General features: G+C 39.4%; 2 protein-coding genes across 2 annotated transcripts; both read right to left on the reverse strand.

Annotated features, from left to right (window-relative positions):
• Positions 1-84: 84 nt before the first annotated feature.
• mrpl4 (mitochondrial ribosomal protein L4) lies at positions 85-3,365 on the reverse strand. Its single transcript, XM_084932206.1, has 9 exons — positions 3,170-3,365; positions 2,840-2,921; positions 2,489-2,660; positions 2,341-2,392; positions 1,809-1,926; positions 1,470-1,576; positions 793-902; positions 605-678; positions 85-352 (listed from the first exon to the last, which is right to left on the reverse strand). The coding sequence occupies exons 1-9, from the start codon at positions 3,215-3,217 to the stop codon at positions 207-209; spliced, it is 909 nt and encodes a 302-aa protein (XP_084788332.1). The 5' UTR covers positions 3,218-3,365; the 3' UTR covers positions 85-206.
• Positions 3,366-10,864: 7,499 nt separating this feature from the next.
• On the reverse strand, positions 10,865-23,519 carry LOC146386152 (uncharacterized). The gene is made up of 6 exons (XM_084932209.1): positions 23,405-23,519; positions 23,171-23,251; positions 21,750-21,803; positions 21,362-21,479; positions 19,693-19,862; positions 10,865-19,407 (listed from the first exon to the last, which is right to left on the reverse strand). Exons 3-6 carry the CDS (start codon positions 21,750-21,752, stop codon positions 11,320-11,322), a joined length of 8,379 nt encoding a protein of 2,792 aa, XP_084788335.1. The 5' UTR covers positions 21,753-21,803; positions 23,171-23,251; positions 23,405-23,519; the 3' UTR covers positions 10,865-11,319.
• Between the last annotated feature and the right edge of the window lie 198 nt (positions 23,520-23,717).

Genomic DNA, 23,717 nt, shown 5'->3' on the forward strand with positions numbered 1-23,717 from the left:
GTCAGCGCTTCGCTGGAAGATCAGGAATGATTTGGCCAGTGGTCTCCTTCTATACAAATTCAGCTAATGATTACACTCTACATGTTGTTTTTACATACTTTTATTCAACTTTTGTATTTTTTATTATTCGAGTTATGACTCTCTTGTTACAAACAATAAAAACAAAGATAATGTGACTTATGTTAATACATTACAGGTAATCTGTTTTAAGGAAAGTCAGAGTAGGGTAGTTTAAACGGGTAGAGAGGCGTGTAACGCTCATCATGCCAGAGCAGCTTATCCTCCAGAAACTTAACAGTTTCCAAAGTGAGGACGATGGCTTCATGTTTCAGCATGCTGTGGACATTCAGACCTGAGAGAGAAAATATGACAAACTGTGAGTTTTATATAACAGATTTTATTACATATAACATTTAAAACCCTGAGCGTTTTAAGAACTATTTAATTAAACTGGCATGTTAGAGGTCCAAAGACACAGTGCTGCAAAGACTTCAATGCATGAAATATTGTTTGAAAGCATGAACAGAAATAATACATTTTACCATCAATTAATCTGTTAAAACTGAGTTAAGAGAGAGACAAAAATCGCTCAGTGTGAACTCACCGATTGCTGGAATGACGTTCACTGTCTTCAAGTTTGCCGTGGCCTGAAGGATGTTTTCAGAAAAGTCTTCACCTCTGAAAGCAACAACAAAAACGTGAGCACTGAGCAACAGTGGGCGTCCAGTGGTGGAGATTCAAACATATTTGAAAGTTGATCATTTGTACAGAAGTGCTGCTAAAGATACTCACACATCCACTATTAACACAGACTCTCCCCAGTGTCTGTGTCTGATGAGGTCAAGCAGGTACTGAGAGTCTGGTGTGGGGATGTTCAGGGAGTCCACAATGTGAAGATCATCCTGTGTCAGCAAGCAGTTCAAAAGGGGGGAAAGTATTCAGCTGTCAAGAAATATTACGGATACGTAATAATGTAGTTAAAGTCATCATGTATCCTATTCTCACATTTGTTATGTGCTCTAATTATAGTGTCACAGATAAAGAAAGGATTTTCTTTCTTTCTTTTGAACACTTACAAGTTTGTCAGTGTCACCGATCTGCTACAAACCAAATACTCTCAAGAAATGATATGAGAACATAAAGGGTGAAGAAATTCTCCATTTAAAACAAGTGGATTTATCTCCTCCCCTCTTTAAGCAAACTTTCTTCTGAGTGGCTAACCACTGCAAACAAAGGGTCTGAACAATAGGTGGGTGCGGCTTCTGTATTCACACGTGTGAGATAACTCTACGGGTTATCACCTCTGTGACTTCATAACAACAGCACTTGAGATAAGTGGGTGACAAAAACAGCTGCTTGTGGACACCGTCACTGCATGTTTTTACAACTCTTATTACAGATGTTATGAGCCTCTAACATCACTAGCAGCTGTATTTGCTCTTCACATGAAACAAAGGGGTTTCTCTTACCTGAGCCATCTTGGAGCTCAGTGCCACTTTGAGTCCTTGCACTCGAACTTTCATGGGTAACATGTAGTAGTAACTGGTGGGACCTCTGGGTCCATGAGACACTCCACCTGAATGAAACACAGAACCAGTCAGACCATACTGGCCTCCAGCATGGGAATCCTTCCAGATCAACCCCAATGAAGGGTGATCATGTTTCTGGGAGTCATGACACAGAGACGAGCACATGCTGGACTATGAAACAGATCTTCATTTTCAGTTATATTTGGAAGAAAGGAGGGAAAACAGCAGACACGGAAAAAATGAAAACAGAAGTTTTACAATAAGATCAAAAAGAGGCACCTCCTCTCCATATGGGTGATCGGATGCTTCCATGCCGAGCTCGTCCACTTCCTTTCTGTTTCCAGGGTTTCCTGCCTCCACCGCTGACCTCTGACCTGACTTTAGTGTGGGCGTGACTCTGAGATGTGAAGACAGCCATTAGTCTACTTATCATTTTCTTTATCAGCCGTAATAAAGCTCAAACTTTTCTGCATTTGATCATCTTCCTCTGTCATATATGCACTGTTACGTATTCCTAATGTGGTCATTTCAAACACAGAGCTCAATCTGAGCTGAAGTTTCTCCTGCCTGCTGTTCAAAACACTTCTTTGCAAGCAACAGCCAATCAGAAGAAGTTCTAATTTTACTGTTGTCTACTCTCCACGGATGTGAACTGTAAAAGTATCAAATTAAATTTAAATGTAATAGCATAATCTTAGCTCAATGTAGCAACACCTGATGAATAAAATGTTCCTAAGCTTAAAGTGCTTGATTATGTGATATATATTACAAAAAACTCAAATGCAATTGACATTTTTAAAAAGTAACTTACAATCCTTTTGTAATTTCTCTGCCATGTTTCAACACTGTGTAGAATATCAAGCCTGAGGAATGACAACAAAGATTAACTTGCACATTTCAGTAGGTGCTGTGAAATGTGTAGAATTGAATGGAAAGACTGTCAATAGTAGCTTGGTTACCTCGGAGGAACTGCAAACACATCAGGGTGAAGTTGAGCCACACCCAATGGCTCGCTGTCCTGTCTCTCCAGAGACTCCACCCAGGTCTGCACAGGGGTCAAGTGAGCAGGAACTGCAGCATCACACTTCCTGAGAGGAGGCAGAGAGGAGTCTGCAGGAGGTGGTGGACGCTCTGCAGGAGGGTATAAAGCAGCAGTCAGTGAGGAAGATTTTCATGTATCCCACCCATCAGTGTTATCAGGAAAATCACAATATTTGGCTTTTGGAGGACAAACAATAACACTGAATAAATCTGATTTAAAATCCATTTTCAAACATTACATTTATCTATCAAGTACACAAGCTTCATACTTAATCTGTCAGGATCCACGAGGTTGGTGGGCAGCAGTAAGTTTGGAGGCAGAGCGCTCTCATTAGAGAACGAGGAAGCGAACTGAGTGAGAGGGAGAGAAAAACAAAAAACACTAAAAACAAAGACAAACGGGTATTATATTAATCTTATACACACATACTCAGATATAATGCTGCACTACAGACGCTTTTTTCTATATCTAAAGAAATTAAATAACAGCAAAAATGGCTCCAGATTATTATTGCTACCATTTGGACAGAACGCTGTTATCTGCCTTTGGGTGATTTGAGGATACAGAGCGCGGTTGAGGTATGTTTTTCGTCACTCACCCTTTTAGCGACTCCTCTGCCACGAAATATGAAGGAAAATCGAAGCATTTCGGCTATTTTTTGTTTGTTCTACAAGCTTACACTGTTAAACTGCTCTTAAATAATTTGAAAACAACATGATAAGGGGGATGACAGGCTGCATCAAAGGTCGAGGACGCTTTTCCGTGTGGCGTGCTTGTGGCGCGTCTTGATGACATCACTCAAGTAAAGTGGCACCATCTATTGGTTGGACGCAATGACTGTAGACTGTTTTCTACAGTCATTGGTTGGACGTGGTTAAAGTGACAAAAAAGCTTTTTTTTCACCATCCAACTTCAAAACAAAGAAAAACGTTAGACAATAACTGATAATCGATCAACATCTCCAGACAAAACAAACAAGAAAATAATTTAAAAAGACAATACTTCTGTCTTTTTTAATTTTATATATATAGATACACTAAAAAGTTTTAGAACACCCCTTTTTTTTTCAGCTAATTGAAAATGATGCAGTTCAGTGTCTCATAGCACTCTGAAATGAAAGCATAGTACAAATAAACAATTAGAGTTACAAAAAAAAGAAAGAAATCATGGAATCAATTTATATAGCAAATGTATTATAAACTTTTGACTCATCAAAGTAGCCACCTTTGGCAAAAATAACAGCTGAACACACCCGTTGCATTCTTTCAACAATAGAAATGAAATATTCTTGAGAGAGTTCTTCCCATATCTGTTGCAGAAGTTCCCATAAATGTGTGGCACCTGTAGGTTGCTTTGCTTTCACTCTTCGGTCCAGTTCATCCTAAACTAGCTTGATGGGGTTTAGCTCTGGAGACTGTGCTGGCCACTTCATGGTTTCAAGCTTACCATCTTGTTCTTTTTTCCTGGTGTAGTTCTGGAATAGCTTGGACTTGTATTTTGGGTCATTATCTAGCTGTAGGATGAACCCCTGACCAACTAGGCAGGCCCATACCAAAGGGTATTGCATGGCTCAGCAGAATGCTGTGGTAGTGGTTTTGGTTCATGGGGCCTCTCACTCTGTATAAGTCACTAACCCTGGATGCAGCAAAACAGCTACAAACCATCACACTTCCTCCTCCTGTTTTTTTTCTTCTTTTTTTTCTTTTTGGCCTTTTTCAGCTTTATTTGATAGACACAGTGAAGAAAGAATAGGGAAGCAAGGAAAGAGAGAAGACATGCAGCAAAGGTCCACGGGTCAGATTCAAAACCGGGCCAGCTGCTGTCAGATGCATGGCATGTGGTCGCCCGCTCAACACACTGAGCTAAACTGGCGCCCACTTCGACCTCCACGGTTGAAAGTTGATGCCACACACTGTGGAAGCATCCTTGAAACTGAGACTTGTTTACTATGACCACTATTAAGCTGTGGTTGAGCTTGAGTTTTCCTGTGAGCCATGGAAGCTGTTAATTCTCAGAAACCTCTGATTCAGTTGTGGCTTTGGGTCTGCCAGACCTCTTCCTGTCAGAGTTTGCCCCAGGTTCTGAGTGCCTTTTGATGGTGAAGGAAATTGTACTCACTGACACCTTGACTTTCTTTCTTTCTGTTTTTGTTTTTTTGGCAGTAGAGAAGTATTCTGTCGACTCTGCTTTCAAGATAACATTCCACTTGTTCCAAAACAAAATAGGTTTCTTGAAATCATGACAAAGTAGGTTTACCAGGATTCGTGCTTAATTATGCTGTGCGACTGGTTAGAGTTGATCCAGCTTGGCAAGCAGTTCAGTTTACACAATAACAGGAGAAAAATCACAATAGCAGGAGCTTTTTATTGTAAGGTAAAGATCCAACAGACCCTACATACTGTGCAAAGTAGGAGATAAAGTTAGAAAATATAACTTCAATGTTGGCACTCCTCGCATAGATGTTCAGCCATCTTTGTTTTCATTGTTGTGGGATGAGACAGTCAGTTTCTAAGTAATAGAATCATCTGAGTTATAAACTTCCTGTTTTTCATTGTACTGGGCAGCAATGTTTGTTGGAAGAACTTATGACTGTATGTATTTTTTCAGGAATGGCTTGCATACGAGCCTCCACCAGTAAGTATTTCTCCAGATTTTTTTTCCATTAGTCATTTGTCCTTCGGTATTGACACAGTCAAACTATCTCAACTGGGTTTAGGTCAGGTAACTGTGGAGGCCAGGCCATCTGACGCAGCACTCCATCACTCTCCTTCTTGGTCAAATAGTCCTTAAACACACTTCCAGCCTGGAAGTGTGTTTGGGGTCATTGTGCTGTTGAAAAATAAATGAGTAAGTCTTTTCCCAGATATTTTTTTTCCATTAGTCATTTGTCCTACCAAATGGTTTGTCTCTATTTTCATGATTATTTACATTGTAGATTCTCAATGAAAGAATCAAAACTATGAATGAACACATGGAACTATGTAGTAAACGAAAAACATATTTATATTATAGAGTCTTCAAAATAGCCACCCTTTGCTTTGATTACTGCTTTCCGCACTCTTGGCATTCTCTCGATGAGCTTCATGAGGTCGTCACCTGAAATGGTTTTCCAACAGTCTTGAAGGAGTTCCCAGAGATGCTGAGCACTTGTTTGCCCTTTTGCCTTCATTCTGCTGTCCATCTCTTCCAAAACTGACCTTGTGAACAAGGCACCATGGCAACCATTTCAGGTGACTAAATTTTTAGTTAAAAGATCAGAGAGGTATGACGGAGCTAATCCATTTAGAGACCATAACATCTTAAAATTAATTCTATAATGTACTGGAAGCCAGTTTAAATGAGCCAAGACTGGGGAAATATGGCCATGTTTATGTGTCCCTGTCAAGAGTCGGGCTGCAGCATCTGAACAAGCTGAAGACGAGAGAGCAGAGCCTAGCTGATACCAAAATAAAGACTATTACAGTAGTCAAGCCTGGATGAAATAAATGCATGGATCACTTTCTCAAACTCAGCAAATGGCAAAATATTCTTAGTTTTTGCAAGGGCCCTGAGCTGGAAGAAGCTTGCTTTTACAGTAGAATTTATTTGTTTCTCAAATGAAAAACTGCCATCAAAGAACACTCCCAGATTTTTTGCAAAGGGAATTCTGGATTTTTCCAGAGGGCCAAGGTCACCCTTAAAAATAAACGAGGGTCAGAGGGTCCAAATAGTACAATCTCATTTAGATTCAAAACATTTAATGTAAACCATGGTTTAATGTCATCAAGGCAGTCTAGTAAAACTTTTATAGAGTCTATAGAATCCTTTTTAAGAGGAAAGTAGATTTGAGAATTATTGGCATAACAGTGGAATGAGATTCCATATTTTCTGAAAATAGAGCCTAATGGGAGCATGTAAAGGGAAAAAAGTACAAGGCCCAGGATAGATCCTTGAGGGACCCCACATGGAAGGGGGTGGATGTGGATGAAGAGCCACCAAAACTGACAGAAAATTTTCTATCAGTTAAATAAGATCTAAACCATTCAAGTGCTGTTATTTTAATACCCACACACTCTCCAGTCTTGATAAGAGAATCACATGATCCACTGACTCAAATGCCGCACTCAGATCTAAAAGCACTAAAATGGCAGCATTACCAGAGTCAGAAATTAATAAAAGATATTTAAAAACTTTTAAAAGCACAGTTTCAGTGCTATGTAGCGCTTTGAAACCAGGTGGAAATGTTTCTGAGATGTCATTAATTTCCAGAAAAACCTGGAGCTGAGGGAAGACAATTTTTTCAGGATTTTGGACATGAAGGGGAGTTTAGTGATTAGTCTAAAATTTGAGAGAAGTGTTGTATCAATATTTGTTTTGGGGTTTTTTTGAGAAATGGATGCACTACGGCATGCGTAAGATTAGCTGGGATGGTTCCCATTAGAAAAGAGGTATTAATAATGGTTAAAACATTAGGTCCAATAATGTCAAAGACTTCTTTGTGAAAAGGCGAGAGGGGATAATGTTAAGGTGAAACACAGGAGGCTTAAGATGGGAGACTATTTCAGCCAGAGTACACAGAGAAACAGGCTCAAAGTGATCAAACACACAACAGGTGGCTGGAGACCCTGGTAAGTGTGTGGTGGGTGGAGGGTTGATTGCAAAATTAGAGGTCTTGAATAAGACACGGGGCCCGTAGCTGTTATTAGAGATGATATCTGACAAATACTTTCTTTTTTTTTTTTTACAGGGCTTCCCTTAACATATCAAAGGAAATCTGGAATTTATCTTTTTTCCATTTTCTTTCAGAGTGACATGGTTTAACCAGGGATCAGTTTTAGGTCTAGCACACTAAGTTTTTTTTAAAGGCGTAACAAATCAAGCACATTTGAACAAGCAGCATTGAACAAAGTGAGCAGATGATCAGCACGTGGCTTAAGGAAGTAATTGTCCAAGGAAGGGGCACCAATATTCTGATAAACAGCAGAGAAATGTCAAGCAGTAGCAGGAGTGATGATGTGGAAATCACGCACAGGCAAAAGAGGTTTAACTGGAGGACATGGTGCCGAAATTTGGATTATAACAGGCATGTGATTAGAAAAGTTGAGCTTGCAAATTTGAATGTCACATAGCTGCAGACCACAAGATAAAACTAGATCCAAAGTATGTCCACACTCATGGGTGAACAAGATTAAAACAGTCAATAAGATTCAGGAAGTCTTTCATAAGAGGCTTTTGGTAGCAGCAAACATGAATATTCAACGCTTCGCTAGAAGAGCAGGAATGATTTGGCCAGTGGTCTCATTCCATACAAATTCAGCTAATGATTACACTCTGCATGCTGTTTTTACATACTTTTATTAAACTTTTCAATTTTTTATCATTCAAGTTATTTATTAATGACTTTCTTGTTACAAAAAATAAAAACAAAGAAAATGTGACTCACTTAAGTCAGTTAGTACATTACAGGTCATTTATTTTAAGGAAAGTCAGAGTAGGTTAGTTTAAATGGGTAGAGAGGTGTGTAACGCTCATCGTGCCAGAAACTTAACCGTTTCCAAAGTGAGGACGATGGCTTCATGTTTCAGCATGCTGTGGACATTCAGACCTGAGAGAGAAAATATGACAAACAAACTGTGTGAGTTTTACAGAAGAGATTTGTTACATATAACACTTAAAACCCTGAGCTTTTTAAGAACTGTTTAATTAAACTGGCATATTAGAGGTCCATAGACACAGTGCTGCAAAGACATCAATGCATGTAATATTGTTTTAAAGGAGGAACAGAAATAATACATTTTGCCATCAATTAATCTGTTAAAAAGCTGCAGGTGTGAGTACAAGAAAATAATTATTATAATATGATGTGTTAAATTTGTTTAGATCAGAGGAATAAGGAAGGATTGGTCTGTGTTTCAGTTTGGGTTAGCTGTGGCCTGAGAGTGTGTGTAATTGTTTAGAGGGAAAGGAATTTATTGACACTGGGGGTCTGCTGTCATAAAAGGAGACAGGGAGCTACAGTTGGGGTTGTTGATGCTGATGCTTGTACCTTTAATAAAAGTTCATAATTGCCATAACTTGGAAGTAGGTTTGCAGGAGACTCTCCACATGATTATCTGTAAATGTAAGACAACAAGAGGCCAATGGCCCAGTGGATGCAGAGTGGGGGTCTCAGTGTTTGTAATATGTTAACTCTGTTTTCTATGTTGTGTAGAGGAATTTGGTGTAGCTTGGGTGAGATTACTTTTATGACCGTCAGGAAGTCACGTACGCAGAGACACACACACACAGTGCTTAAACTGTTACACTCACACATCCACATGCACACTCACTCACACATACACACAGGTACGCGCACACATTCACTTACGTGCACTTACATAGACATAAGGGTATGCGCACACACAGGCACTCACGTGCTCGTGCATACACACAAACACAGAGTTTGCAGCACACCATGAGGGTTTTATGATGGGGTCACTTCTATAAAGCTGACTGTAACAAACAAAGGAGTGGAAGATCTGCAGAGGGACACCGGCCTGGCACATCTCCCCTTCTAGAAGATGCATGCTTAAATGAAGATGAATAAAGATGACTAAAGGTTTTGTGAAAATGACTACTGAGTTCCGGTGCCGTCTCTGGATGCCCGAGGAATAAAAAGAACCGGGGTGAAACTGACTTCGCAACACAGGTCGAAGTTTTCTCTTCACGATTGAAACTGAGCCTTGCTCACTACGAACACTATTAAGTTGTTCTTTCAGCTTGAGTTGTGCCATTGATCGTGCAAGCTGTTAATTCTTAGAAACCTCTGATTCAGTTGTGGCTTTAGGTCTGACAGACAAAGATGTTTTTCACACTTGAGTAACCTTGAATTGCTGCCTATATATCAGTGCTGCAGCTACAGTACTGTGCAAAGTACTGCTCCTGCTAGGAAAATACTACTTTACGGGGACAGTGATTTATTGGAAGATGTGCTAACATGGAAAAACTGTTTGTACAGTTCTAAGAAACTCGAATGTCCAAATTTGTTATGAGCAACTTTGCTTATAACAAATTCTGACTTTCAGTGTATTGAAGAATAACATTATTCTTCAATATAATGGGCACACACACTGTGCATGCATATTACCAGTTTAGATTAGAGATAGATTAGATTAAACTTTATTAATCCCTTGGGTGGGCTCCTCCGGGAAATTCAGTTTCCAGCAGCACAGCACCGACAGAAGTTGCATGTTATAGATACAATAAAGGGGAATGAGAGTACGGATATAAGCAGAAATATACCATATATACACATATACACATATATAAATACAAAATATATAATATGGATAAATAGGATTGCACATTTGAGTGAGTCTATTGCACAGTGATTATTGCACAGTCTAATATAAGAAAAAATATTGCGAAAATTTCACAGTGAAAAAAAGCACTACAGCTTAGCTGTTCCCGCCCTCCTTTGTCCTCCTGTCTCCCCTCCCTCTCCCCTCCAGTGAGGAGTTAAACAGTTTGATGGCGTGTGGGACAAAGAAGTTTTTAAGTCTGTTGGTTCTTGACTTTGGGAGAAGCAACCTGTTGCTGAATAGGCTCCTCTGATTATTTACGACAGTGTGCAGAGGATGCCCAGCATTGTCCATAATGTCCAGCAGTTTCTTTAGTGTCCTTTTCTCTGCCACTGTCACCAGAGTGTCCAGCTTCATGCCGACCACAGAGCCAGCCTTCCTGATTAGTTTTTCCAGCCTGGATGAGTCCTTCTCTGCTGTGCTGCTCACCACAGCATAGAAAAGTACTCCTGCAACTACCGACTAGTAAAACATCCTCAGGAGCTTCCTGCAGATGTTAAAAGGCCTCAGTCTCCTGAGGAAGTACAGTCTGCTTTGGCCTTTTTTATACAGGTGCTGCGTGTTGCATGACCAGTCCAATTTGTTGTCCACCCACGGCCCGAGGTACTTGTATGTGTTGACCACCTCCACCTCCTCTCCCTCTATCTGAACTGGGTGGACCTGGTCTGGACCTCCCGAAGTCCATAACCAGTTCCTTGGTCTTTGAGGTGTTGAGTTGCAGGTGGTTTGTGTGACTCCATGTGACAAATTTCCTCACCAGACTCCTGTACTCCTCTACCTGATCATTGGTTTGAACCAATTCACTCTGTAAGACCTTTTGCCACTAAGGATATGATTTTAAGATACTGTTCACCATTCTTGTTTTGTACAGTATTGTAACAACATGAATTCTTTAATATGAAAGAATAATCTTAAACAGTGTTTTAAACAATTCCATAATTACTCTAAAATATTGGAAGCAAAAATTTGGTTGAAATAAGAAAGGTTTTTAATAAACTCCAGTATATACACATGTATAATAGACACAATGAACATCCACAAGAACCAGAATGATAATATATATACACAACTTTGAATACTGTACAATTCAACTGATAGTATTTAAAAATACAGTATCTAAAGAAAATGTATTCATTTAATCTTGTAAAAGTACCCTATAGGACCCCACAAGTCCACATATTTCCTTTATTCCTTTAATATAATAGTTAGAGAAAATGTAAATAATAACTGTTAAAAAATATAAAAACATTTATGATACAAAAAGCAGTTCTACTACATTTAATAAAATAAGTGCAATAATGCTGCACTGTAATCTAGGTAACATCATTGCAAAGCCACGATATATACACACACACACACACACACACATAAAACATATAACTACAGTACAAAAAGCACACTAAAAATGGAAATACAAGTCCTTTGAAAGCTATACAAGGTTGGAGAAAAAGAACGTTGACCCTCTTAGGTCATGTTCATTGGGAACTTCAAGGTCCAAGTTTCCTGGATGAAAGTCAAGCCCTCCAAGTGTGTTATATTTACGATTTGGCATCTTTTGTGCTTGATTGGGAAAAACAGTCACATAGTATCCATCTGAAGTGTTAGATGCTCTCATTCTTGAATCTGGAGAAAATTGTGGCAAACGTGTATTGTGTTTGATATGGCCAGATGGGATTCTTCTGGGGTCCCTCATGCCAGTGTTAACTCCAGACGGGGAGATTGCGTGTCCATGGCTGTGTGGAGCCTGGAGATTAAGGTTGGAACCTCTAGCTCTAAGCACATGATGTTTTCCTGTAAAGTCGTCAATATTGAGATCTGAATGATTTAAATCAATATGTTGGTTGAAAACGCCATCCATTCCAGGGAAGCTGGATCTTACTTTGGTTCTATGGGACCTTCTATCAGTATTACGAAGTCTGATATCACCATCTATGTCCAGGTCAGGAAGTTTCATGGTCAGATTTGACATATCTTGTGTGTGATGTTTATGTGAAGATGTTTGAAAATACAATGAAGGATCATCAATACTAAGACCTGGAGATCTCAGATGCTGCTGTGGAGGGTGCATTGCAACTTTGGGCATGTTGATGTTCATGTTTGGAGCACTAACCCTTGGGCTTGATATATGTCCCTTCATCTGGGGTTGTTTCATATTCAGTTTTGCATTTGGAGGATTAATATCAAGATTTGTTGGTCTCAAAGCTCCACCAAAGTCAATATCAGATGCTTGATGTAAATATGGGCTTCTAAACTGAGGCGGCTTGAAATATGGTTGTTTTAATTTTCTGTCTAAATCAAGATCAGCATGAGGGCCATGGATGTTTCCTAAGGGAATATTTGTGTCAACATCTGGACCTCTTATGCCTCTTAACTGAGGGCCATTAAAGTCCATCCCAGGTTGTCCCATGTTACCATTAATCCCTACATCAGGGTGTTTTGTATTGAGCTTGGGACTCTTGAAATTGGCATCAGGTAAATTGAAATCTGACATACTAACGCCAGGTCCAGAAAGTCTCATATGTGGTGTTTTTGCCTGTGGTCCAGAGATACTGAGATCTGGTGTATTTAAACTTGGGATTTTAAATTTTCCTTTTGCACCAGTAACATCTAAAGTTGCCTCAGGCAAACCAATGTCAACATCTGCAGTGTCCATTTCCAATTTGGGAGCTTTGAGATCCATGTTTGGTAAGTCTACCTTAGTCACATCAAGTCCACCTTTCATCTTTGGAGCTTTGAGATTCAGATCTGGAGTTTTTAGATTTGAATTTAATTTCAAATTTGGGCCTTTTGGTACTTTAGCTCTGACATCTGGTGAGTTGAGGTCAACCTTTGGGAGATCTGTTTTTGGTGCAGAAAATCCCAAATCAAACATTTTCAAATGTGGTGTTTTAAATTTGCCTGAAGGGCTACCAAAGTCAACATCAGGGAATTCAAAGCCATTTTTAGAACCTTTAAAGTCTATATTTGATGAAGGTAGATTAGGTGCATCAAGTCCACCTTTCACTTTTGGACCTTTGACTTTCAAATTTTGTTCAAAGTCTGGCCCATCTAATTTCGGTCGAGAAAATCCCACATCAGGTAATTTTAAATTTGGAGATTTTAACTTTCCTGATGGGCTACCAAAATCAACATCAGGCATTTCTAAGCCAGTTTTGGAACCTTTGAAATTGGCATTTGGTGCCCTAAGGTCAATGTTGGAGCCGTCAAAAGTGCCATCAAACTCAGGTCCTTTAAGATTTGGTAGATTACTCTTAGACATTTTCAGTTTTGGCATTTTCAACTTCCCTTTTGGTGTGCCAGTGTTGATATCTGGAGTGTTCATATCTAATTTGGGAGCTTTAAGATCCATGTCTGGTAAGTCCAAATCAGGGGTATCAATTCCACCCTTTATCTTTGGAGCTTTTAGATTGAGATCTGGTGACTTCAGATCTGTGTTTAGGTCCAAATTTGGCCCTTTAGGCAGTGTCCCTGACAGATTAAATTTAGGCATTTTTAATTTCCCAGAAGGAGCATTAACATCCCAATCTGGACCATCAACTTTTGGCGTTTTAACTTTAGCCGATGGCAAGTCCCAGTTGGCATTTGGTTTATCCATTTTCAGCTTTGGGGCTTTGAGGTCAATGTTTGGCATGTTTATGTCAGGTGCATTTATTCCACCACTGAAATTGGGACCAGAGATATCTAGGTCAGGTGTTTTAAGGTCCAAGTTAGGGCCTTCTAACTTTGGACCGGAAAGCCCCAAATCAGGCAGATTCAGGTTTGGCTTTTTAAACTTACCAGATGGACCAGAAATATCTAGATCAAGATCTGCTTTAGGACCTTTGAGGTTGACATTGGGTGTATTTATGTTTGGACCATCCAAGTTGCCATCAATTTCAGGACCTTTAAGGCTTGGAAGGTTGAATTTAGGCATTTTCATTTTGGGGAATTTCAGCTTCCCTTTTGGTGAGCCAATGTTGACATCTGGAGTGTTCATATCTAATTTGGGAGCTTTAAGATCCATTTCTGGTAAGTCCATATCAGGTGCATCAATTCCACCCTTTATCTTTGGAGCTTTTAGATTGAGATCTGGTGACTTCAGATCTGTGTTTAGGTCCAAATTTGGTCCTTTAGGCAGTGTCCCTGACAGATTAAATTTAGGCATTTTTAATTTCCCAGAAGGAGCATTAACATCCCAATCTGGACCATGAAGTTCTGGCATTTTAACTTTACCTGATGGCAAGTCCAAGTTGGCATTTGGTTTATCCATTTTCAGCTTTGGGGCTTTGAGGTCAATGTTTGGCATGTTTATTTCAGGTGCATTTATTCCACCACTGAAATTGGGACCAGAGATATCTAGGTCAGGTGTTTTAAGGTCCAAGTAATGGCCTTCTAACTTTGGACCAGAAAGCCCCAAATCAGGCAGATTCAAGTTTGGCTTTTTAACCTTGCCAGATGGACCAGAAATATCTAGATCAAGATCCGCTTTAGGACCTTTGAGGTTGACATTGGGTGTATTTATGTTTGGACCATCCAAGTTGCCATCAATTTCAGGACTTTTAAGGCTTGGAAGGTTGAATTTAGGCATTTTCATTTTGGGGAATTTCAGCTTCCCTTTTGGGGAGCCAATGTTGACATCTGGAGTGTTCATATCTAATTTGGGAGCTTTAAGATCCATGTCTGGTAAGTCCATATCAGGTGCATCAATTCCACCCTTTATCTTTGGAGCTTTTAGATTGAGATCTGGTGACTTCAGATCTGTGTTTAGGTCCAAATTTGGTCCTTTAGGCAGTGTCCCTGACAGATTAAATTTAGGCATTTTTAATTTCCCAGAAGGAGCATTAACATCCCAATCTGGACCATCAACTTTTGGCATTTTAACTTTACCTGATGGCAAGTCCCAGTTGGCATTTGGTTTATCCATTTTCAGCTTTGGGGCTTTGAGGTCAATGTTTGGCATGTTTATGTCAGGTGCATTTATTCCACCACTGAAATTGGGACCAGAGATATCTAGGTCAGGTGTTTTAAGGTCCAAGTTAGGGCCTTCTAACTTTGGACCAGAAAGACCTAAATCAGGCAGATTCAGGTTTGGCTTTTTAAACTTACCAGATGGACCAGAAACGTCTAGATCAAGATCTGCTTTGGGACCTTTGAGGTTGACATTGGGTGTATTTATGTTTGGACCATCCAAGTTGCCATCAATTTCAGGACTTTTAAGGCTTGGAAGGTTGAATTTAGGCATTTTCATTTTGGGGAATTTCAGCTTCCCTTTTGGTGAGCCAATGTTGACATCTGGAGTGTTCATATCTAATTTGGGAGCTTTAAGATCCATGTCTGGTAAGTCCATATCAGGTGCATCAATTCCACCCTTTATCTTTGGAGCTTTTAGATTGAGATCTGGTGACTTCAGATCTGTATTTAGGTCCAAATTTGGTCCTTTAGGCAGTGTCCCTGACAGATTAAATTTAGGCATTTTTAATTTCCCAGAAGGAGCATTAACATCCCAATCTGGACCATGAAGTTCTGGCATTTTAACTTTACCTGATGGCAAGTCCCAGTTGGCATTTGGTTTATCCATTTTCAGCTTTGGGGCTTGGAGGTCAATGTTTGGCATGTTTATGTCAGGTGCATTTATTCCACCACTGAAATTGGGACCAGAGATATCTAGGTCAGGTGTTTTAAGGTCCAAGTTAGGGCCTTCTAACTTTGGACCAGAAAGCCCCAAATCAGGCAGATGCAGGTTTGGCTTTTTAAACTTGCCAGATGGACCAGAAATATCTAGATCAAGATCCGCTTTGGCAGCTTTGAGGTTGACATTGGGTGTATTTATGTGTGGACCATCCAAGTTGCCATCAATTTCAGGACCTTTAAGGCTTGGAAGGTTGAATTTAGGCATTTTCATTTTGGGGAATTTCAGCTTCCCTTTTGGTGAGCCAATGTTGACATCTGGAGTGTTCATATCTAATTTGGGAGCTTTAAGATCCATGTCTGATACGTCCATATCAGGTGCATCAATTCCACCCTTTATCTTTGGAGCTTTTAGATTGAGATCTGGTGACTTCAGATCTGTGTTTAGGTCCAAATTTGGTCCTTTAGGCAGTGTCCCTGACAGATTAAATTTAGGCATTTTTAATTTCCCAGAAGGAGCATTAACATCCCAATCTGGACCATCAAGTTTTGGCATTTTAACTTTACCTGATGGCAAGTCCCAGTTGGCATTTGGTTTATCCATTTTCAGCTTTGGGGCTTTGAGGTCAATGTTTGGCATGTTTATGTCAGGTGCATTTATTCCACCACTGAAATTGGGACCAGAGATATCTAGGTCAGGTGTTTTAAGGTCCAAGTTAGGGCCTTCTAACTTTGGACCAGAAAGACCTAAATCAGGCAGATTCAGGTTTGGCTTTTTAAACTTGCCAGATGGACCAGAAATATCTAGATCAAGATCTGCTTTGGGAGCTTTGAGGTTGACATTGGGTGCATTTATGTCCACATCTGGACCATCCAAGTTGCCATCAATTTCAGGACCTTTAAGGCTTGGAAGTTTGAATTTAGGCATTTTGATTTTAGGGAATTTCAGCTTCCCTTTTTGTGAGCCAATGTTGACATCTGGAGTGTTCATATCTAATTTGGGAGCTTTAAGATCCATGCCTGGTAAGTCCATATCCGGTGCATCAATTCCACCCTTTATCTTTGGAGCCTTTAGATTGAGATCTGGTGACTTCAGATCTGTGTTTAGGTCCAAATTTGGTCCTTTAGGCAGTGTCCCTGACAGATTAAATTTAGGCATTTTTAATTTCCCAGAAGGAGCATTAACATCCCAATCTGGACCATGAAGTTTTGGCATTTTAACTTTACCTGATGGCAAGTCCAAGTTGGCATTTGGTTTATCCACTTTCAGCTTTGGGGCTTTGAGGTCAATGTTTGGCATGTTTATGTCAGGTGCATTTATTCCACCACTGAAATTGGGACCAGAGATATCTAGGTCAGGTGTTTTAAGGTCCAAATTAGGGCCTTCTAACTTTGGACCGGAAAGACCTAAATCAGGCAGATTCAGGTTTGGCTTTTCAAACTTACTAGATGGACCAGAAATATCTAGATCAAGATCACCTTTCAGACCTTTGAGGTTGACATCGGGTGTATTTATGTTTGGACCATCCAAGTTGCCATCAATTTCAGGACCTTTAAGGCTTGGAAGGTTGAATTTAGGCATTTTCATTTTGGGGAATTTCAGCTTCCCTTTTGGTGAGCCAATGTTGACATCTGGAGTGTTCATATCTAATTTGGGAGCTTTAAGATCCACGTCTGGTAAGTCCAAATCAGGTGCATCAATTCCACCCTTTATCTTTGGAGCTTTTAGATTGAGATCTGGTGACTTCAGATCTGTGTTTAGGTCCAAATTTGGTCCTTTAGGCAGTGTCCCTGACAGATTAAATTTAGGCATTTTTAATTTCCCAGAAGGAGCATTAACATCCCAATCTGGACCATCAACTTTTGGCATTTTAACTTTACCTGATGGCAAGTCCAAGTTGGCATTTGGTTTATCCATTTTCAGCTTTGAGGCTTTGAGGTCAATGTTTGGCATGTTTATGTCAGGTGCATTTATTCCACCGCTGAGGTTGGGACCAGAGATATCTAGGTCAGGTGTTTTAAGGTCCAAGTTAGGGCCTTCTAACTTTGGACCAGAAAGCCCCAAATCAGGCAGATGCAGGTTTGGCTTTTTAAACTTGCCAGATGGACCAGAAATATCTAGATCAAGATCCGCTTTGGGAGTTTTGAGGTTGACATTGGGTGCATTTATGTCCACATCTGGACCATCCAAGTTGCCATCAATTCCAGGACTTTTAAGGCTTGGAAGGTTGAATTTAGGCATTTTCATTTTGGGGAATTTCAGCTTCCCTTTTGGTGAGCCAATGTTGAAATCTGGAGTGTTCATATCTAATTTGGGAGCTTTCAGATCCATTTCTGGTAAGTCCAAATCAGGGGCATCAATTCCACCCTTTATCTTTGGAGCTTTTAGATTGAGATCTGGTGACTTCAGATCTGTGTTTAGGTCCAAATTTGGTCCTTTAGGCAGTGTCCCTGACAGATTAAATTTAGGCATTTTTAATTTCCCAGAAGGAGCATTAACATCCCAATCTGGACCATGAAGTTCTGGCATTTTGAGATCGCCTGATGGAAAGTCTAAGTTGGCTTTTGGTGCATTAATTTTTAGTTTTTGTGCTTTGAGGTCAACATTTGGCACATTTATGTCAGGTGCATTTAGTTTTAAATTTGGCCCTATAGGCAGTGTACCTGAAAGCTGTCCATCGGGTCCATCCAAGTCTCCATTCAAACCAGGAACCTGAATGACTGGTAAGTCAAATTTGGGCATTCTAAACGTTGGAACCTTGTATTTTCCAGATGGACCTTTAATACTAACTGATGGAGCATCAGTGGCCCAATTTTCACCCTTAAAGTCAGCTTTGGGAATGTTTGCATCAGGTGCAGACATGCCACCTTTTAGTTTTGATGTTTTCAATCTTAGGTCAGGTGTTTTAACATCAGCGTCACTTTTGAGCATGCCAGATTGAGCGTCCAAATCTAAATCAGGAGATTTAAGAGAAATCCTTGGTTTCTTGTGTGACATCTTGATTTCACCTAAAGGTATGTCAGTGTCTGTCCCACTGATATCTGGTTTTGATACATTAATACCCAACATTCCTTGCTCTGAATCAGGTGATATCCCAGACAGCCTAAGCTTGGGTGATTTTACATAACTGGAAGAATCATCTAAATTTAGATCTGGGTTTTTCAGTCTCTTGGAATACTTTAGACTGAGTTTCCCTAGTGTGTCTTCATGCTTAACATCACATTCTGGACCACTAAAAGAAGATCCTGAGAGGCCCAGATCTGGCAGTTTAAATGTAGGCATTTTGAATTCCTGGTTTCTTCCTTCAATGGCCACTTTGGGAACGCTGGAATTAACAGATGGACCACAGAAACTTCTGCCATCAAGGTCTATCCCCATTTCAGGGGTAGTAATGTTTGAACCTTTTAGGCCTACATCTACTTCTGGAACTTCAAGTCCAATTTGAGGATTTTCAAGATTTCGCATTGCATTGTCAAATGATGCGTGGTCAGTATTTTGCAATTGCATACAAGATGTAGTGCTGACATTTGGATCTTCTGGTAAGTCTAGATCTGGACATCTGGCACCGATTCTGAATCTTGGAACCTGAGCTTCACTTAGATTAGTCCCATTCAAGCCAAGACCTAGCGGTGGAAGATTCAGATTGCTGCCATCTGTTAAGCTTCCCTCATAAGAGTGTGAATCAGCATTAGCATCTGTGATTAAAGTCTTGGATTTCAGAAGTCCAAAGTCAACTCCAAGGCGAGGCAGCCCCATGTCATTTCTTTGGTTGACCTTGGATGAGCTTTGTACAGGTGGTTTGGCAGTAAACTCCCCATTCACGTAGCCCCCTTCAACACAGGGTACATCATCCATCAAAAACTTCTTGATTTTGGTGTTGTACAGTTTGCTGTAGGACTCCGTCAGCATCTAGAAACAGTGAGAAGTTGGTGATTGGAATGCAACTATATTATGTGTTGTAACAGATGGGAGATAATTATTAATTATCAATTGTCATCATCATCATCATCATCATCACTATTTAATTTGAGTACCAAAATCTCTTGTTTTGTTTTTTTGCATCCAGCATTAAATGTATCTGCATCAGAAAATTTAAACAATTGTGAACTGTGTTCCACTGTTGCATAAACATACTGAAACTAATATAATTATTAATCCTTTATTTTTAATTGATATTATCTGCATTTAACCTACAGCCTCAGGACCCTTGGTACACTGGTCCAGATTGTCAAGGCTCTTGCTCCGGTTGCTTCGAGTGAGGACTTGAACTTTATCATCAAATGGCTCCATCAGCTTCAGTACTTTTAACACCTCTTCTTTGGACAGTTGATCAAAATTGATTGTTGCCCCCAGAATTTCATCCCCTGAAAAAGACAAATAAAGTTCTTGCACAAAAAAATACCTTGTTCGAGAACATGCTTGACTGTGTGCAAATAATACTGTATATCCTTCAAGGGCAGTTTTAGTACTTTAAACCTGGCCTGATCTTGACCTAGAACAGCGGTCAGCAACCTTTAACACCCAAAGAGCCATTTGGACCCAGTTTCCAAAGAAAAGAAAACACTGGGAGCCGCAAATACTTTTTGACATCTAAAATGAAGATAACACTGTTATTGTTTTTTACCTTCATGCTTTGTATAAACACCTAAAGTGTGTTGCTCATGAAATCCATGAAGTGCTACAGAGAAAATTACATTTTATTTATGTAATGAACACATTTTGAACTTTTAAAAAATATAACAAAAAGGAAAGACACCTAGTTGAAGGTCTATTTTAAATGAATTAAAAAGCTGAAGTTAAATTATTCATATACTAAACAAAAACTGTAGTGAGCCGTCATCCTTATATCACCTTTGGGATTTCGCAGCCTGTACCGGAGCCTTGACCTGAATTTTAAAAATAATTGGAAAAAAATCACTTAACTGCCTCAAAAATGAAAAATAAATATTTGCAAAATATCTGCATAAATATTTATTTTACGTGGTTAATGTGTGTGGCAGGGCGTAGTCTGCAGTGCCGCTGCAGGGGAGGTGGACGCACCTGAGCGGCTTCCACAATCAAGCCTTGCCTGTTTAAAGTCTGTGCTCTCTCTGCTGTTGTGTTGGTATGTGTCGGGCTGTGAGCTGGAAAGCTACAGCTGGCTGTTTGGCTACAGCAACCATGTGTGAAAAGTGGTCAATAAAGCAAAAAGCATGTACATGCAAACATCGTCGGGTCTGCCGTTGTATGTTTACAATGGGACTTCAGGTCCAGACCGTCTGCGCACAGCGTCTGCAAATCGGGGCTGTACGAAGTCACTTCATCTTTACGCAGGACTGTAAGCTGTCCTCTTTGAGGCGTGAGCGGTGTTTGTTTTTACCATAGTTCATGGTGGAGAATAGCTGCTCACATACGTATGTGGATCCAAAGATCCATAATTGGCCTGCCTGGGGTTGAAAGTCTCCATAAACGCACGGTATTCCTGCTGGTATGGTTTACGCGAGTGTGACGCTTATTTTGAGCAATAAAAAATAATAGCATATAATTTTATTTTTAAGATCACAATAATCTTCCAATTTAGAACTACAAGTTAAAAAAGAACGAACACAAATAAAATACATTTCAGTTAAATACTTATAATTTCTGTCCAAACCACGTGGAGCCGCAGTATAAATACTAAAGAGCCGCATGTTGCCGACCCCTGACCTGGAAGATCAGGCCTCCTATAACGATTTAATATATAGTGGTAACACAGCACTTAAATGTACAATAGTTTCCTTGGATTTAAGGTGTGTTCTATTTAGGAACAACTATTTTATTTCTTGTTTTCAAAAAGTCAAAAACAATATGAAGAGAAGTTTTAATAGCATGTCAAGATTCATACCTTCCTTTAGTCCTTTGCCGGATGAGACATTGTTGATACTGGAAATGACCACCCCTCCCTCCTCTAACTGCTCCAAGGTCAGGGCTTCAGAGAGGCTTCTTCCCCTGCGATGTGAAGACTGCAAGTAAAAGCAACATTTTTGTAAACTGAACAGAAGAATTTTTTTATTTTTTTTATTTATTTATTTAGGACAGTGCATGTTAATGAACATAAATGTAAAAAAAAAAAAAAAAAAAAAATTTACATGAATGTAAACATGCCAGATTATAGCCAAAGGCTAATTTCCATCTGTTACTCCTCTAAAGTAGACAATTTAAAACAAAACTATTCAATTCTGTATATATGAGCATTTTAGGAAGAATTAAAACAATATGTAAACGTTTCATACCATGACTCTTGTGGTTTTCTCACTATTGCACTGAGAAATCCAGGTTGACTAAGCCTGTAAAAGAACAAATAATATACAGTTAACAGACTTTGAATAACAGATTATGGGAGCAAGTAAAACAAATGGCAAACTGTTCATGTATTTTCCTTAAAGTAAAGTAGAGCATTAAACCAGTCAGCTACAACATTAAAATGGAATGAATTCAGCCCCTCTAAAAGATTTTTACTATACATACTAAATGTAAAAAATCTTAAGGCTTTGAGGAAGACTGTATCCATTTTTGTACATACTGTACTGCACTGTATGTGCTTAGAGAAGTGGCACCCAGGTCAGCAGATGCATCTTTCAGGTATTCAAACTATGGCTTTGAAACTGTTAGCTCATCATTAAGGAAAACCTAGAACAGGTTTTTCAAGACTGTTTTCTTTTTGCAAGCACACAAAGCCCAAGCAGCCACACCCACTGCTTCCTAACACAATGACACAAGAACACAGAAAGGCCTCCTGTGAATCCAACACAGTATGATCTATGGGTTTTTATAATTCCACACATTAATAGAAAATGTGAAATAAATGTCCACACAAATGTCTCCGCAACCTCAGTGTACTATTGCTGAACAGCAACAACATAAAGAGTGATCAGGCAACAGGTATTACATGGACATGTCAATAATTATCTCAGGACTGTTAAAATACATAAAATGTTAAAACAACATGATAGTTGGCAATAGACTCTTTTTATTTTTCACTTTAAGTGAAATCATATTAAGGTACAATAATATACATAATTTATGTTTGTATGATGTTTAAATTGAAAAAAACAAATTAGCAAAAAGGTAACAATTAGACATGTAAACAACTCCAATCAAACATCTCCTCATGAGAATTTTATCCTTCGCTAGCATGAAAAGACGAAACTTTCAGCATTTAGCAGGTATCATACACAACTTCAAATGGCATTTGATTAAAGGACGCCACTGATATACTATTCAGTTACATATTAAACATTTTACAAGTAAGCCAAAGTGCACATGCCTTTGTTGAGTCCCAAACAGAAGAATGAACTACAGTGCTAATATTTAGCAATCCTCAGATAACGTATAATTTCTAATTATAAAAAAGTGAAAACATCAAGATGCAGAACAATGATGACCAGACACGTTCTTTCAAAAAAAAAAAAAAAAACCATTTTGTGAGGGTTTTTTTTCTTGAGAGGTTTATTGAAAGATTTACTAATGTCATAAAGAAAAGTAATGCCTTTCAAAAGAAAAAAAGATGCTTGTTTAGCTACAAAATAAACCTGAAGACAGACTGAATGTTATATGGTGAAATGGTGCCAGGTGAAAAGCTGAAATGCAACCCACTACCACCACGACGCATGAAACCTGCTAGTGAAAAGTAAATTTAAGAAACTGAGCTTACCTCAGCATGCATGTGCCTGCAATGCTGTTAGAGTCGTGTCGTAAAGTTTCCCCACAGAGTCACCAGTCCATGCTATTTCCACTAAAGGGTGAGAATGAGGATATACAGAGCAGTCAGGTGGACATATACTCAACCTGAAGCAGCCAAACAGGTTCCACTTTAAAGAGCCATTAACTGTCAACAGACACAAACATGCGTTTTTGCATCATACGCCCTCATGAAACTTTCACACACCTTGACTACCACATGCCTCTGGCTCGCTCCATATAAACACAAATACACACGACAACAGACAAGAGTAAAACTTCAGTGTCTGACCCACGTGTCTGTCACACAGCCGCACATTTCTTCCTAGAAGCAAACAGATAGAGTATGCACGCATGTTAAAGCTAGCATTACGGTTGATTCCCGATTTTAAGGGACCAAAACACAAAATAAAAAAACAAACACTCCCCCTGACAACTTGATAAGTGTGGTAAGAAAAATTCTGACCTGAGCCAAGGGAGCGGCAGGCGTTCACCGTGTGAGTCACTCCGATTAGTCACTT

The sequence above is a fragment of the Perissodus microlepis genome, chromosome 6 (assembly GCF_051167445.1).
Source record: "Perissodus microlepis isolate ML-2025 ecotype Zambia chromosome 6, ASM5116744v1, whole genome shotgun sequence".
Taxonomy (NCBI): Eukaryota; Metazoa; Chordata; class Actinopteri; order Cichliformes; family Cichlidae; genus Perissodus; species Perissodus microlepis.

Bases quoted from the DNA above. Each gene is read 5' to 3' on its own strand.
- mrpl4 (XM_084932206.1), bottom strand. From the start codon at position 3,217: ATGCTTCGATTTTCCTTCATATTTCGTGGCAGAGGAGTCGCTAAAAGG. The intron at 1,927-2,340 runs GTAAGTTACTTT...TTCACATCTCAG, and splicing joins AGAGAAATTACAAAAGGATT to AGTCACGCCCACACTAAAGT. The intron at 353-604 runs GTGAGTTCACAC...TTTCTCTCTCAG, and splicing joins GAACGTCATTCCAGCAATCG to GTCTGAATGTCCACAGCATG.
- LOC146386152 (XM_084932209.1), bottom strand. The intron at 19,863-21,361 runs GTATGAATCTTG...TGTCTTTTTCAG, and splicing joins CGGCAAAGGACTAAAGGAAG to GGGATGAAATTCTGGGGGCA. The intron at 19,408-19,692 runs GTAGGTTAAATG...CACTGTTTCTAG, and splicing joins GTACCAAGGGTCCTGAGGCT to ATGCTGACGGAGTCCTACAG.